Source organism: Ceratotherium simum, chromosome 26, assembly GCF_057802395.1.
Source record: "Ceratotherium simum simum isolate JZ-2026a chromosome 26, ASM5780239v1, whole genome shotgun sequence".
NCBI lineage: Eukaryota > Metazoa > Chordata > Mammalia > Perissodactyla > Rhinocerotidae > Ceratotherium > Ceratotherium simum.
In genome coordinates, this window is record NC_141925.1 from 29,595,122 (window position 1) to 29,613,170 (window position 18,049).

Here is an 18,049-nt window from a genome sequence, read left to right on the forward strand (position 1 = left end):
ACTGTATTTCCCTTTCAGTTAAGACTTCGCAGTACCTCAGTGAATATGGTTATGTATACCACATATACATAACGGGATGAATTTATCCTGATTCATGGGGATAGACAAGCTTGTTTTGCTGTCATTTTTTTCCTTCCCTAAAAATAAAAAATAGGGTAAGAACTGCAGCCTTTTGAGAGTTCTGGGTAATCTGGTTTTACTCCATGACAAGTAGTCTTATTGTTCCAAAATGGATTAAGGGGGAATAAAACTAAATGAACAAAGCCATTTAACCTAAAAAGTGTATCTACTTGTAAACGTTCTCTATGGAAGTGAATCCTCCCCAGAGAAATCATGGAATGTCAGCATTAGAAGAGACTGTGCTAATTCTGGTCCAATCTCCTCAGTTATTGGAAGGTTAAGTAACTTGCCCAAGGTCACAAAGAAAATGAACTGCAAAACCAAGTCATGCTGATCTCCAGTTTAGTTATTTCCACTGCACCATACTGGGAATCACTCTGCCCCCAAATAGCATATGGATACTAACACTGTAAAGGGAAATGTCATCAGTCAACACCTTGACCTTAGGCCTCAAACACAACCACTAGTGGAGAACAGAATACCAAACTGAACCTATTCTTTGGATATGCCAGATGAGATACAGCATGTAAGAGAAAGGTCCCGCAAAAACTAATGACAACAAAACGTTCATGTGAAATAAAAACACTTCATGATGTGGAACTGTTGAGCTCATAGAAAAATGTAATTGAATTCTTGAAACTTAAGTGATATTTAAGCATCCTGGGAAAAAAATGCTACTGAAAGGAGCCATACTCTTAATAATACTATCACCTTCCCAATCTACATTTTGTATTAAACCTATTTTTATTTACTTAATTTACTTAAATGAGTAACTTTCACAGTCCCAATGCCTTGCCCCAAGTCTAAACAAAACAGCCAATATGTACTGTGGGTATTGGTACCTGTAGGCACTGGCAATTCTGGGACAAAGATGAACCTGCTGTGCCCTCAAGTCAATCACATACAAAGCAGACTGTGATAAGGCCCATGACTGAGGCGCAAGCAAGGCTCTGATGGGACTACAGATGATGCAATTAATTCTGGATCAGCGAAAGTATAAAGATGCCTCGTCATTTGAGTCTTGATGTATGAGTAGAATTGTCTAGAGGGTCTAGAGGGGTTCCATTTAATTTGGTTTTCGCTTACTGTACATACAGCAATCCTGTTCTAAACTGGGAAAAAAATACCATTCCTTCCTCTGTCCTGTTTCTGTTCGTTACACATTTGAGTACGTTATTGCTATAATCTGTTTACATGTCTGTCTCCTCCACTGGACAGTCAGCTCATGAAGGAGCAGACACAGACTCCTTTCATCATTTCCCTGCAGTACCTGGCAGGACAGCCCCTGACAGAGGTTAAAACTCCACCACTCAACTTCCATAACTGTAAAATAGCTATTAGGTCACTTGCAACTTCCTTTAATCTCTCTACCACCTAACCTTAAATCTCCAAAGAAGCACAGATAGCCATTTTTAAAAGGAAAAAAAAATCTAGGTCTACCACGATTTCACACAGGGCTGCCAGGAACAGTGGCTAACATATATGTTCCGTTAGTGTTGAATTAATTACTCTTACCTAATGTTGCTGCTTCTATTTATTCCACATTACTACTGTCTATACCAACTTCTCTTTTTCACGGGTCAAAGTTCTGCAGGATGTTAACAACTATTCCATGGGGGAGTGGAATGGATAGGATTCTGAGTTCAAATAAAAGTTTGGGAAATGTTGGGTTAAAAACAGTTATTTTAAGGCAGACATCTCAGTGCTTCCAATATACTAATATTAAAGTGAATTTCCATGAAAGGAATGTAGTATTTATGGGTTTTTCATTAAGCCTCAGAGCATCTTCGTCTCATCCTTCCACGGAAGGTGAGGAATACTTTCTGTGAAATTCATTCAAGTTAACAGCGTTTACAGGTTGAAGAAAACAATAAATCTCAGTGGGACATCTTCAGTAAATATAAGCAAGACTGACAAGTGAACTTATCGTTTCATTCATGCAACCAATATTTACTGAGCCCTGCACTAACAAGAGAGACAAAAGCCTTGCACTCTCAGAGCTTAAATCCAGTGGAAGGGAAGAATGCCCTCCATCCCCAGCTTGGGAGATAAAGAAGTCTTTCCAGTCTCCTTGAGGCTGGACACTATTTCTTTTCTAGCTCCCCGACCAAGCACCTGGTGGGTGTTCTGTAAATAACTGCTAGCAGCTTGATCATAGTCAAGTGTGCAGACATTTTCCAAATTTCCATGAAAACCCATCAAAACAGTAATAAAATGGACTGCTAGAAATCCCCATTTGGTTATTTGATCGTGCAGATAAAACTCTCTAAAGATACTCATTTTCATGGAGTAATTATTCAAGATCTTAGAAAAATTCTTCTTCTTCTTCTGCATACACCTGGAATTATTCAAGGTGCCTTAGAAATCATCCACTTTAACCCCTTTGAATTTCCTAAGAGGAAAGTGAGGACAAAGAGGTGAGGTGCTTGACCAAGATCATATAGTGAATCTAGGAATACAGGTTAGGATTAAGAACCAAAGGTTCCCAGATATCCAAGGCTGTAAGAGATGGCAAAGACAGCAATGCAGCTGTGACCATCCTCCATCTGGGGCTTCTCCCCATCCAGAGTCAACGGTTTTATAAAACAACAGTCTCCTTACTGTCTTTTCACTGCTTTCTTAAAAAGGTAAGAACTCATTTCATCAGAGACAATTCTCTAAGCACTGTCACAACACAACTTTCATTTCAGTCATATCCAAACCCACCCTCAGGAAAGCATGGAATGACCTGGGCAACCAGGAAAAATGAGCAAAAGGGTAGCCTTTGGGTGCCCTTGGGCATGACAACAGGTTTCAAGCCAACAAAACATCAAATAGTATGCTCTTTTAAAGAGAGATTAGACTAAATTCTTCAACTATGATCAGAAAATGAAAAACACAGCAGAGTCGGCATTCAGTCCTAAGGTTCAGCCCACAGCTCTCTCTAACCTGCTGAATGAACCTGGACCAGTGGCTAATTCTTTCCCCATCTGTAAAATAAACGGTTGGATTAGATGTTATGAAGGCCCCCTAGGGTCTCAACTTTTATGATTTTGCTGAACTTATCCCACCAATAAGGAATGTGTCATCCCTTCTCTTGGGCTATAACCAGTTTTGTTCCCTTCTGAGTCAAGATCTGCTATATTTGCACCAAGTACTGAATGTTACAGGACATAAAACAGATAAGTACTCTCTAGGTACATTTTATTATACTTCCCTATCATTTAACATACAATAAAGAGATGTACTATGAAATATTATGGAACCTAAGAGTACAGTATCCCACGCTGGTCTATCATGGTGTCTAATTTCTAGAACTTACAATTTTAATAAAACTCTATAATAATTCACTAAGAAGGGGAAAAGGCTAAAGTCACAGGAAAAAATTAAAACACAGAAATGTTAAAACTTCTCTTTAATTCCTCTTTTCTCCTAGTTTACCCTACAACCAATTTTTGCTGCAGACATTATTTGGCACTGGCAAAGAAAAGTTCCAAATAGAAACTGTATTCAGAAGCTCTTTCTACAGGAAAACAAGGCACATCTGCACCCCATCGTGAATCAAAGCACAGGCTGGAGGACAGGCTGGCGGAGTGGCAGCACCTGGGCCTTAGGAGAAGCCTTCGCTTTAACCTGCCTCAATTCCTGGCTAAATCCCTCGTTTCCAGGGCAGGTGAGACTTTCACTTGGATCTCCAGATAAGAGGTCAAATTCAATACATTTTGACATTCAGATGGCAATACTTCTGGGAGTAAATTAAAATGTCTACTGAGAATGAAACTGGAGAGGTGAAAATATTAAAGGAAGAGAAAAAGGAAAAGAAATGTGAATTAAGAGTATGCTGAATTTTAACAAAAACTAAGGCTGATATTACCAGAGAAGAATTAGAAAGGCTGTACTATATACAAAAGGAGAATTTTACTATTGATTTTAAACATAATCTTACAAAGTACCATCCTGGGAAAAAAACACAATCGCACTACTGTAAGAATCTGGGAAATACACTGATAAGAGAACTCTAACTTCTACTTGGATCATTAAGTTACTCTTGAGCAAGATGTCAATTAATCTTTCTGAGCCTCAGTTTCCTCAGCTATAAAATTAGGGGCGGCAGTCCGAGATGATCTGAATGATCTTTTCCTTTAATCTTAACTCTCCTGAATATCTATTCTCTTCATTTATTCATTCCGTGAACAATGAGCACCTGCTATTTGTCCAACTGCATGTCCAATATTCAGACACTGCAAATAAAGAAAATAAGATTCAACACCAGCTCTTAAGAACTCTAGCCTAGTGGTTTAGACAAGTAAAGAGAATATAGCGACTCTTAGAAATTTAGACAAGGTATTGTGATGGCTTCTCCAAGGCTACACTTGATGGAGACCAGGGTTTATCTTGCTCCTCTAGTCACGAGCTTTGCCACCTCAAGAAGGCACAAACATTTTTTCACATACTGGACAAAGCTATCCACTTCTTGTTTTCATTTTAGTCTATTTCTTTAGGTTGGTCCTTATTCATATGAAAAATATTGTTTTAAAATCTCCCCTGGGGAAAAACAAACCACTTGTGTCTTAATGAAGCAGCTACTTCCTTTTTTATTCTATACCTTTCAAAACAAAACAACATGGGCCTGGCCCTGTGGCCAACTGGTTAAAGTTCTGCAAACTCCGCTTCAGTGGCCTGGGTTCAAGGATTCAGATGCCGGGCACAGACATACTCCATTCACCAGCCATGCGGTGGCAGTGTCCCATATACAAAACACAGGAAGACTGGCACAGATGTCAGCTCAGAGCCAACCCTCCTGAAGCAAAAAAAAGAGGAGGATTGGCAATAGACGTTAGCTCGGGGTGAATCTTCCTCAGCAAAAAAAAAATACATATACACATATCACTATTAAAATAAACAAAATTCTACTGTACTATATGAGGTAAGCTGGCTTCTTTTACCTGATACTGTGAACAGAAGATTTGTAAGGTTGACATAAAGTTTATGAGCAATAGTAAAAGCACTGATAAGGATTTAACCCTTTCTATACTGTACTCTTGAATATCAAGAACAAAGTTCTTATATATACTGTGAGTGAATGTGAAAACTGGTGCAAACTTTGAGAAGTACAATTTGGCAGTATACATCAAAAAATTTAAAAACATGCATGCTCCTGTCCAATTAACTCAATATCTAGGAATCTACCACAAATAATTAAAGAATTTAACAAAGATTTAGTAACAAGAATATATATCAAAATGATGGTTATAATATCAAAAACCTGGACTGAGCTTAAGTGTCCAATACTAACAGATTGGTTAAATATATTTCAGTACATCCACAAAACAGACTACTACACAGTCATTTAAGATGTTGTAGGACAATGTTTTATGAAATGACAAGATGTTTCCAACTTATTAAGTAGGAAAAAAGTAGATTACAAATCAGTTTATGTAGTGTGATCCCATTTATGTAAGAACAGAACATATAAAACATTTATATATACAAATGCATGCATTCTCTTATATGGGGGAAAAGTACAGAAAGACAAATGCCAAGTTGTGAATGGTTTTCTCCTAGTATTGAGATTATGCATGATCTTTACTTTCTTTCTTGCTTATCTATTTAAATCTTCCAATTTGTCTACAATAATATATGTGGATTTTGTCAGTTTTAAAGTTTTTTAAATTAGAAAATTAAAACAAGCACACAGCATTTTAGTACCAGACTTGGTAGAAAGGAAAGAAAATGCAGCTGTCCATACCAAGGGAGAGCCCTTGTGTCCTGCCAAAGATAAATGTAAATTGTTTGGCTCTCTCTGCTACAAGCAGTTCAATTAGCGTCAAAACAAAGGCTCTAAAGAGGCCAGGCACACAGTGTATGGGCAGGAGTCTAATTGAGCTAGTTGTAAATTAATTACCTAATGTTGTCAAAATGGGCAAAAAAAGAATTCGTTCCCTCCATAGAGCAACCTGAAGCTGATCCTAAAGGTAAGCAAGAGACAAATGTTGGTAGTGGCAAATATTTAGTTTTGTAAAATGCAGTGACAGAGGCTTTCCAAGTCATTGCTGATTCATGACAGATTTCCTTGCCAAGGCTTGATTTGTTAACGTCCCCTTCTCCAAACAGTTTAAGTACCTCCTTTGGCAGAGAAAATGATGCATTTCCATTCTCTCTCCTCTTAATCCTTAAGACTTCAGTTCTGAGATGAACGAATCAGTGCCAAGTGTCTGAAGAGACAGGACGCTGAATTAGGGCCAGAACATTAATCCACAGTGCCCTCTGGTACTTTGGGGCTGAAGAATTCACTTCGGCTTTCCTAGTAAGACTGACTAAACATGCACACCTCCACCCCCTGCTTTTTTTCCCCCTAAACTTCTTTTTACAAAATATCCACTTACTGTAATGATGCATCACCAGTCTAACTGCATTTAACTAGAGACCTATTATTACTCTCAGGCATATTTTCAGTCATCATAAAAGACCTTTTCAGTCTCAAAACTGGCCGTTTTTTTCAGGAAGGAGGTGGGGGAGCCCTATGGCAAGTAAAGCACGAACATCTTCCTTAAAGATGTCACTTAAATGACTTGAAACGAAAACGTGTATATCCCAAATGACTGAACTGAACTCCCATTTTGATATGCAAACACACAGGCAATAAGGAAAATGCCAAGATGTCGCTTTTAAGTGACCTTACTTTTAAGAGCTCAGACTATGAGAAGGGACCTAGATACCTGGAGGACTGGATAAACTTAGTTTCCTTCCAATTCAGTACACATGATGTCCATGGGATTCAATACTAAGTAAACAGCACCCAAGACTGAGTTCTTTAAAAAGAAAAAGAATTTACAAGGAGCAATCTGGACTTTGAACCATAACTAGATTTACTCAGAACATTTTGCCTTGAAAATCATATAGTCATAGTCTCTTTGGGATGGAGGGGCCTCAAAGGTCACTGATTCCTGGAGTTAACCCCCATTACAATAATCCAGGTGAGTGATAAGTGAGCCTGCTGGAATGCCTTCAGCAACTGAAATTCAAGACCTTGAGACACCATTATTAGAAACCTAGTCTTTTTATAAAGAATGCCAAATTGTGCCTCCAATGGGAGTAGGAATGACCACTTGGATCTAAATTCCTCTTCCTGAAATCAACATTGTAAATACCTTAAGGTAGCTATCGTCTATCGCCCTGAACCACCTTGTCTACACAGGAAACATTCCCAGGTCCACTTTTTTCTCACACAACATGGTTTGTAATGAATCCCTTCACAGTTCTGATCCCTCTCCCTCAAGCCTACAAATCCTGATTTTCAAGATAACGAATGACAGTCGTTGTTCACTAAAAGCCTCTAATATTCCCTCTACCCAAATACAGCTGATAAGACTATATTTGATTTGGACGGGTTAAGGGTGATATCTATTTGATGAGCAGATATCTTGAAGGGATCAAATCTGTGGTGAGATCTCCTTTCTTTTTAAAAGCAAAAACAAAAAAACTTCTCTCAAGTTTCACTCCATTTAACATTTTCCAAATGAAAATTAAGTGTGATGGCTCTACCACAAAATTCTCTTTGTAACTATGGAATTCTAAATACTTAAGATTTTAAAGAACTATAGAATATGAACTGGCTCAGCTGTATGCGAACATTAAAAAAAAAAAAGAAGAATATAGAATAAGCCTAAGGGACAGACCTTACAATCCATTTTTACATTCCTACCTAAGTATGTATGGAGTTCTTTTTTTTTTTTTTTTTAAAGATTTTATTTATTTATTTTTTCCCCCCAAAGCCCCTGTAGATAGTTGTGTGTCATAGCTGCACATCCTTCTAGCTGCTGTATGTGGGACGCGGCCTCAGCATGGCCAGAGAAGCAGCGCGTCAGTGCGAGCCCGGGATCCGAACCCGGGTCGCCAGCAGTGGAGCGCGCTCACTTAACCACCAAGCCACGGGGCCGGCCCTGTATGGAGTTCTAACTTCAGATTTATTCCATCTTCTGGTCTCTTGGGGATCCAAAACTCAAAGGAAAACAATACATCACATATTTACTAAGTGTCTATTATGTGCTCAGTATGCTAAATAATGGCAAGAATATAAAGACCTAGAACACACCATCACTGTCCAGTAAGTTAAAATCTACATAGGGAGATAAAATATTCACTTAAAAAAAATGAATAATGCAGGGTTTTATATATAAAAGTTCAAAGTAAGTGATGATAACATTTGAAGAGACTAAAAAGACACTACAAGACTTCAGTGAGGGGCCGGCCTGGTGGTGTAGCGGTTAAGTTCGCACACTCTGCTTCAGTGGCCCGGGGTTCGCCGGTTTGTATCCTGGGTGCCGACCTACGTTCATCAAGCCATGCTGAGGCGGCATCCCACATAGAGCAACTAGAAGGATGTACAACTATGACATGCAACTATCTACTGGGGCTTTGGGGAGAAAAAAGGAAAAGAGGAGGAAGACTGGCAACATGTTAGTTCAGAGCCAAGCTTCCTCAAAAAAAAAAAACAAAAAAAACTTCAGTGACAATGAAGGCCTCCAACTCTCTCCTAGCCCCAAAGAAACTATACTCAAATAAATGGCCATAGAATTTTACCTATTAATAACATTTATTTCTACTGACTACCATCTTCTTTCAAATCTATCCAACCCTAAAATGTAGCATCGCCAGAGCTATAATATTTGTTCCCCCAAAAAATCCTATGAAGTCACAGAGGGAGAGGAGAAGGGTGGGAGAGGAGAAGGGTGGGGGAGGAGAGGGGAGGGGAAAGAACTTTCATTAAAACTGAATTACAAAGTTATCCTTGGGATAAGAATATTATAAACATGAGGTTCTAGTATTTTGCTACGTAAACCTGCAGCAGTTCAAGACAGACCTCTCTAACATCTCATTCTGTTCTGTGACGAACAGTGTTACTCGGGGATTTTAGGAGCTAAGGAAGGATGAGCCGGCAGTACAGCCAGTAAAGTTATTTTGGAATTAAGCAATTCAGTGGACATGCTGGGGGTAGAATGCAACAAAAATAAGACAATTAGTCTTTATGCATATCCATGGGGTGAAAATTGTTATCCATAACTTGGCTAATTATAAACTGTAAGAAAACTGAAATGGACCTTGCCCACACTATCCTGGTTAAGAAGTTCTTCCATCAGACTGACCACTGGGCTTTTTTACTGTCAGCAGCTCTTTAACATTAAATTTGATACAGTTCACTGTATAGCTATTTCCTATATCCCTTGGTCTTGTTCTGACCACGACCCAGGTGCTACACTATTTTTTCTTCTTTTTAAATATTTTAAATGGGGCAGAAAACAGGTGCAATTCTCAAACTGCTATTGCCTCTCAAAAGGTCAAAAACATTGTAGGTGGCAACAAAGGAAACACTGCCCTCCTTCCACTGTTTTCAGAACAGCTGTACAAGCGCTACACCTTGGTTCTTAACCTTTTATGGGTCACTGACCCCTTAGAGAATCTGATGAAAGCTAGAAAAACGTGTGTACGCAAAATCTTCTGCCTGTGACTTTTGGGAACCTTGTGAATCCTTAAAGCTCAACCAAAAGTTTAAAACTTCTAAGACAGACTGTGAACCCCAGAGAGCAGGGATTGTGTTCTAATCCTGGTTTCTGTGCCCAGTTCTCAAGATAACCATTGCCCCATGAGTAAGCAATTCTCATCTACTCAAGACACACATAAATGGATAAGAGAAACTGATGAATGAAAAAGACAAGATTATAGTTTTCTGTCTTAGCGGCTTCCAAATATGATTAATCAAGGAATTACTGAGAGTGCTCTTCAGAAGAGATTCCTGGGCCCCACCCTCCAACAGATTCAGATTCAGTAGGCCTTGAGTGGTAGTCAGGAATCTATATTTTTAGGAAGTTCTATGATGATTAGGAAACCACTGATGTTCCTTAACTTAGTGGAAGAAAATTTACATTTTTTTCCCTAATATGTTTTTAAAGAAGGATATACACATCCATGTGTTGCACAAACAGAAATAGAGAAAGGAAGTTGTGTCAATTGTTCCAAGTGGGCCTGACAAACTGTTAAGTTCTAGAGTCTAAAATCCTGTTACTAAAAAAATCTGATTAATGTGTTTGGTGGTTTATTTATTTTGTTTTCCCTGAAAGGTCATGCTGTGATTCACAACCAGGCATTTACTCATGGCTAGTTTATAGCAAAAGGTTTAGCACAGCTGCCAGTGAGATCTCCACATCATTAGAAACACAGCTTTGCTAACCTTTCCTATTAAGTTTTGACTCCACAGACTCAAATCACAAAATAGGAATGATCATGCTCTTATTTAGAAGAAATTCTTGACCTGGATAAAATTTTGTTTCACAATAAAAATATGTTCTTAACAGAAGGTACTGCCATGCAATACATTCATGGGTATAAAATTATGCCCAATTTGTAAGAAACTGAGCTTAACCTACCTGGATCAGGTGCCTCAATTTCCTCTTTCCTACAAACTGAAATTTTAAAAATCCTGTTCCCGGGGCTGGCCCACTGGCATAGGGGTCGGGTTCACGTGCTCCACTTTGGTAGCCCAGGGTTCAGAGGTTCAGATCCCGAGCACAGACCTACACACCACTCATCAAGCCATGCTGTGGCGGTGTCCCACCCGCAAAAAGAGGAAGATTGGCAACAGATGTTAGCTCAAGGCCAATCTTCCTCACCAAGAAAAAAACAAAAAATCCTGTTCCCCTTCTCATTCTTATTTTCTACAGCTCAATGAGATTGTTCATTCCTTCCTTCTGTCACACAATAATCGATGCTAGACCCCGGGCTGTGTGCTGGGTATCCCAGCCCCCTGCACAGTACAAGGTGAAAACTGCAGACAGCAGATCCCCTGCCCTCGTGTTGCTAACAGTCTACTGTCTGAGGTTATTTTAGGAAAGTACTGCATGAAAACAACACATTCCTTACAGAAGGCACTACATTTCATACAGATGACAACCCGATGAGTTTAGAGAAAGAATCAGGATTGTAGTTTCTATTGAGAAGTCAGGACACATCTCATTATGATAACATCTACCTCACCCTCAGCAACATGGCATGTGTGCTGGAGAGAACCAGAGACCAGGGGAGTCAAGAGCTTGGCTTCCAGCACAAGCCCAGCTTCCTGTGTGACCCCTGGTTTGAACCAATTAATAAGAATCCCACCTACCGTTGGTTGAGAGCCAGGTACTTTACACGCATTATCTGTAAGTACTTTACATGCATTATCTTCAAAACAACCCTGAGGAGAGGTAGAACTAGAGTGCCATGTTACAAATAATAAAACATGCTCAGATGAGTTAGGTAAGGTGACATATCTTGTACGTAGCGGGCTCAAGATACACATAAAAATCTATTTGAGTCCAAACTACAGGAGAAATGTATGGACAAAGTTTCCTCCAAACTTGAACACTGTGTGAGTCCATAGAACAGAATGTCATCTTCTCACATTACAGATCCTGAGGCCCAGAAGTAAACTGCCTTGCTTGGCATAGTGAAAGAGCATAAAAGGGCCACCTCCAAATTTTCAGTCCAAACTAACTTCACCATGATGCCCCTGCTTCTCATATACTACTTCCCTCTCTCCCTATAAAATGGAGATAATTTGCCTTTCTCAAAGGGTTGTTGTAAAACATACAAACCAAAATGAAATGGTCTATATAAACTTAAAGCAAATGTGACTAAGAGCTCAGGCCCTAGATCTACACTGCTACACGACTTCAGGCAGGTTACTGAACAAACATCTCAGTGCCTGGCTTCCTCCTCTGTAAATGGGGATAATAAGAGTGACAACTTCAGAGTTAGGACAGTTAACAGTCCTGGAACATGGTAAGTGCTCAACAAATGTTATCATCATTATTATAAACTTCCTCTAAATTCAATTGTCTGCAATCTGGTACCTTAGGAACAGACAAGTCTCACTATTGCTAAAGACTACAGAAAACATCTTTTATAATTTATTTACTGCAACCTAGTTGTTCACAAATACAATTTGTAAACTAAGAATTAAAAATAAAATTAAAAAGATTAAAAAGTTCCCTCTCTCCACTGGTCTAATTTACGCACTATAACCCCAGGCTCCAAGTACACGTAAATTAGAGAACAGTCATGGGCAGTGCCGCATTCTCTGCAGCCTTTCACACCTCAGGAGAATGCGCATAAACAGTCTTCTTGCTTCAGAGGGCTGTTCTGAGAATAAACGGTTGTAAATGCCCTTTGTAATCTTTTGACAATGGTGCTACATAAGCACACATTACTGTAGGCTTTATAAATTAAGTATGTGGTTACACACGACAATACAAGAAATGCCTGAAACATCTTTCCATTCCTCAGCATCCAATTAACCATTCCCTAAGAAAGAATTCTCTGTTGCATTATCCCACAAAAATGACACCACAACCGGACACCACCCCCACCTAAGATGCTCATTATGTGCTATACACTGTCATAAGCACTTAATAACTCATTTAATCCTCACAACAATCCTGCATTACTATTCCATCTCACAGACGAGGAAACTGAGGTAAAAGGATATGAAGCTGATAAGTGGCAAAGCTAACCCAAGTAATGGGGCTCCAGAGAACCTGCTGTTAATCCACAGGACACCTCCACCTCCATAAGCAAGAATTCTCTTCACAACCACCCTCCCCCTGCTCTTAAGCCACAGGATACCGCAGCCTCCAAAAGTAAATTCTTATAACCACCATCCCTGCCCCACAGAAATGTACCTGTGCCTGTTAACATTACTGCTTTCGACATTTCAACACTGGTTACTAAAGCATCTGGTTTAACCGCCCTGCTAACCCAAAGTCTCTATGAGGACAGGGCCCCTTGCCTCCTCTGTATTTACATAACCCCATTCCTTCTAAACATAGTGTTGGTGCTCAAGAAAGTGATGAATGAATTAATTAAATGAGTGTTGCTATTGAGCATCTTATCATTCAAGGGGACTCAACTCTTTTTGTACTTCTTATATTGCACTTTAATATTAACCTGCATTTAGGGGTTAAATGTTTTGCTTTTGTTTTCTTTCTAAGCAAAACTAATCTTATTTTCTCGGCTCAGGCAATACATTTCATTAATTACTAATTCAACAGACCAAAGAAAAACAGGCTATTCAGCTGTCAGATCACACAAGACCTTTTTAATACTTCAGTCTCGTGGAAATTTTTTCAGCAGAATTTTTTTTTAATCCCATTTCTGTTTTAATGACTTAAAAAAAGAAACTGCCCTTATGGGGGAAAGGAGCATATAAAAGGTAATAAACATTTAATGATCCAATAATTGGTTATATCAGAGCAATCACTGTTCAGTAATTAACTTCTTTTTTGGCTTGTTCACTTGATATTTTGAGCACCTTTGATAGGCCTGGAATTATCCATATTATTTATATCATAAGCTAAAACCTTTTAGAGGAGCCCAAAACACAACAAGGTTTCCAATCACTCATGTTCATCTTGGTAACTTTCCAATGTGGCCTTTTAAAAAGCCAACTGATGAGCAAAACCAAGAGCATCCTAAGCCCTCGGCACGGAGTGGGCACCAAAGCAGCAAAAATGACACTGCTGCTAAACCGTGGGGGCTGTGGACATGGCAGCAAAGAGAGGTTAAAGGAAAACACAAAAGAAAGTTAGAGCTTAAAAGATAGCAAAAAATAATTAAATTGCACCACCAGGAAAGAATCCAGTGAACAGCTGGTATGTTGTTACTATGCAAAATTACAATTAAGCTCAGGTTAATGTCATTTCCAATGAATTACCCACAGTCAGTTAGAAGAGACACACTGAGAGATTTCACTTTACCTACTCCAACAGTTTTCCCTACTTACGTGTCTCTGCCATCACCAGAGCTACAAGGTTCCTCACAAGTTTTTTAATGTCACAGCTACACAAGGACACCCATTTCATTTCTGTCATAGAGTTCTCCTCTTAGCAGTAGATGTTAGGAGGTGCTAACATTTCAACACCTCCCTTTGGTCACAGTTCTCTGCATGTGACACTTCCTTTACACCAAAATAATATTCATAGTGTCTTCTCTAGAAACCTAATTTCCTATATTCCATTCTCATTCTTTCTCCTCCTCCCCTCCCCTCTCCCTGTCTCGGACCCTTTTTTAATGCCCTGTATGAAAACGAAAGTGTCAGTCACTTCACACTCAGTATACAAATCATTCCTTATTACTGAGGCGCTTGACAGCTTACACGTAAATGATTACAACTAACACTTTCTAAATCAGTCATGTTTTTATCTACATGCATTCATCTTAACCAGTCCTAACCCCATTCAAAAAAAGAAAAGAAACCCACCAGCATCACCATGGCTAGAATTCCTGTCATTCCACCATCCACTATGACTATCTGCCCAAACGGTGTGAGTCTCTCCGGCCTGACATTTGAAGGGAACTTGTAAATAAATAAGCACAATGCGACCAAGTCTCATAGAGCCTCTGTGCCTCCACGTCTGACACCAGACACACAGAACTACTTCAACGACAGAAGCACCCTTTCCCATAAAAGCGAGGCAAGCTAATTTGAAAGACCTTCCTGAATCCACTTCTGCTGAGTTGAAGCAGAGAGACAAAACAAAGGTCCCACAACCCCAAAGCAAGAAAGAATCTTCTCATCTAAATCACTCAAGCTCTCCTATTATCCATACACCTTGGGCACTGCCAAGGCGGCATGCTGCACCAAAGTGCATGACACTACCCCTCCTGCTTCACAGGGGCCTGAAAGCAGACGTCAGATAATTTATGTTACTTGCACCTCTGAGAATCTGTGTGGTAGAGAGGATAAAAAGGAGGAGGGAGGGGAGAAAATGGGCAGTAGTTCCTTTGCTACTAATGGACAGATAACTGCAGTGGCCATAACAGATTTCAGTTCCTTTGTGCACACAGGAATATTTATTTAATCAATGTACTGTAACAAAACAAGTCTCTGGTGTACTTTTGGAAAGATGGAAAGCCATTCACGGCAGGCTGATTGGAGTCTTGTCACCTGCTTAATTGATACTGGAGATAACCAAGATGGCGGACTGTGAGGCATGGCAGCGGAGGGGGCGGGCTCTTACATCCACTGAGGCCACTTGCCCGTCAGGGAAGTACAGATGCACAGCTGCTGGAACATAATTACTGGTCACTACAGCCCGCAGTCGTGGACAGCTCTCTCCTTCCACCCAAACACAGCTCATGTGCAGGGCTTGCTCCAGGTCCCTTTACCATAAGCATCCCCTTTCCAAAGAATCTAGCAAGCTTGCTGTTTTATGCAGCTAGCACTTCCCCCACTAAGAATCTAATGATTTTTCAATGTCAAAAGAAAAAAAGGAAACAGAAAAAAACCCTCAGGAAAACTTCATTACCTTTGGCTTTAAATGCTCTGAACGGAATGGATCTGAGAAGAGATTATTCTGGGGTGGATAGAGAGGAGGGCAGAACTTCTATTATTTTTGTTAATTAAGAAGCCACCTTTCCTGATGTTCCAAGATACAGACATTTGGCTACCAACACATGTTTACTACACTACCCGGCCAGTAAAGACAAGACTCATTTGTTTACCAGAGTCACAACTGCCAGGGCTGGTAGTATGTCTTTATACATTTTTCAAAACTATCATGAGAATATTTTCCAGTGAATTAGATTTCAGAAAAGATAGATTTTAGAGCTTAATCTTGATATATGCTGGGAGCGTTAACAGACAGTCACTGTCAGGAACTGATTCAAGGCTGAATCAAAACATAGATAAACAATACAAACTTAACATCACGAAAAATTTACAGAAATGAGAATGGTTAAGAAGTACCTAGTACAGAAAGGCAGAATGCTTTTTACATTTATACCTTATTATACTGTTCTATCGACTTTTACTTATATTCCTAATTCTTTGGGATTAGAGGAAGAGGGGTGGAATAGGAAATTTGAGGAATGGAATAAAATCAAATATTTTTGCAATGTTCTATTTCTTTACCTGGGTCCTGGTTACTTGGGTGTTCACTTTGTGATAATTCATTGAGCTGTACACAGGACACTTATTTCAGGATGTGTTCTATTTCACAGGAGTAAGATTTTAAAACTATATATGCATGAATGTTTTATTTTTTTTTATTTATTTATTTTTTTGTGAGGAGATCAGCCCTGTGCTAACATCCGCCAATCCTCCTCTTTTTTAGCTGAGGAAGACGGCCCTGGGCTAACATCTGTGCCCATCTTCCTCCACTTTTATATGGGACGCAGCCACAGCATGGCCTGCGAAGCAGTGCGTCGGTGCGAACCAGCGAACCCCGGGCCGCCGCAGCGGAGCGCGCGCACTTAACCGCTTGCGCCACCGGGCCGGCCCCATGAATGTTTTATTTTCAGAAAGGGTTGGGTAGCATAGAAATTAATTCTTTTAAACCACCATCATTTCCGCCACCCCAAGAAAACACTAAAAAATATTTTCTAAATTAGTGATTCTAAACTTCTGTACAGGGGCTTGCTGTAAAAGAACTCTTGGGGAGCCTGTTAAAAAAACACAAATATATCAGAGACACACAGCAGGGATTACCTTCTAGAAGATTGGGGATAGGGCCCAGGAATCTGTATGTTTAACACGCTACCTGGGTGCAAATGTCCAACTGCAGGTTTGGAAACCACTGGAAAAGGCAAGAATAACTTGTCTTTGCAACAATCTGAAACCATCCAATCCAGATTCTCCATACACAACATGGGTGACAAAGTGTAATTATTTAGAAAACTTTTGCAGAAGCTTTAATAACTGAAAGGACGCTGTCTCACCAAGTACAAAAAAATATTTGGCTAAGGCTTTCACGAATATTTTTCTCACAATTACAATATCTCCCCTAAAAGGAAGCTGATATGTTATAATCACTAAGTTACGCCTACTGGGAACCTCATCCTGCAAATTTAAGAATAGAAACTGTGAAATCAAATTACTCGTCTGTGGCCACATGGGATTTGGGGTCACTGGCAAAATCGGAACATGTGCTTTTCCCCAGCACAGTCTGGGAGCGTGCCCCTATTCTCATTATCATTATTATGTTGTTGAGAGTTTAGATGTCCAGAGGTTAATGACAGGACCAAAGTCATTTAGCTAGAAACTCAAGGACAAACTAGAGCCCACAGTTCCTAACCTCAGACAAAACTTGACTATCCATTATGGACCAGCTTCCCATTAAGGGCCTTTGAAGGGTTAAATCCAATTCGCATTTCCTCTTTCAAGTTTATATTCTCTAGTCTTAGATAGCCACATCAATCTGGGTTGGAAGCTCTGCAGCAAACTGAATTTTGCTCTTGGGCATGCATAGGCAACCGCAGTTCAAAGATAGAGCACTACCCTGGGGTCTTTTATCTGAGAGCACAATCAGGGAGCCTGCTGGATAATTTGTTTTAGAATACCAGAGCACTTGTTTTTAAACAAAGCATTAGGCAAGGAAAGAGGTTACAACAAAAGGAATCACAGGACCAAAAGAAAAAACAAACAAAAACAAAAAGCCAAATGCTAAGAATCTAGATGGTTCTTTCCACCCTCTCTTAAAAACTTATTTGCCAGACAAGGAAATGTAGCTAAAGGAGGCTTGCATTTAGGCCTTTTTTTTCATTTAGTTCTTTTTTACTTTAATCTCGAGTGGGACACAACTAATTTAAATCTAAAAAAAGAAAAAAAAAAACATTCACCCTTCCATAAATCCTCAGATCATGCAAAACTCAAGTCTGAGGATGGCTCTTGTATTTCCTCTAAATATTTTTCTCTCCACTTTTAAGTAAACCTCCCAAAGACCAGAAAGACCACCTCAAGAGTAAGTCAGATATCCCCACAGGCAAATGTTTCTAAAATGCCTTCCACCCTTCTCTCTAGGGCAAAATCATGCAGTACCTAGCTATTTCAATTTAGTTCACCCACAGGAGTGCCACAAATTAAATTTATGAATTTTTAGTTCAGTTAAAAAATTCTTAATGGAAGCAATACAGTGCA

General features: G+C 39.5%; 1 protein-coding gene across 7 annotated transcripts in view; it reads right to left on the reverse strand.

The window, feature by feature from the left end:
* The window catches only part of AUTS2 (activator of transcription and developmental regulator AUTS2), a 1,117,069-nt gene that overhangs the window by 1,078,213 nt on the left and 20,807 nt on the right, over positions 1-18,049 (reverse strand). Inside the window, exon 3 of one of the 7 annotated variants that reach the window (XM_087417420.1) lies at positions 14,393-14,471. The exons of the other annotated variants lie outside the window; for them this stretch is intronic. Within the exon in view, the coding sequence (XP_087273546.1) occupies positions 14,393-14,471 (79 nt within the window). The remainder of the gene's footprint in view (positions 1-14,392; positions 14,472-18,049) is intronic. 7 annotated transcript variants of the gene reach the window in all.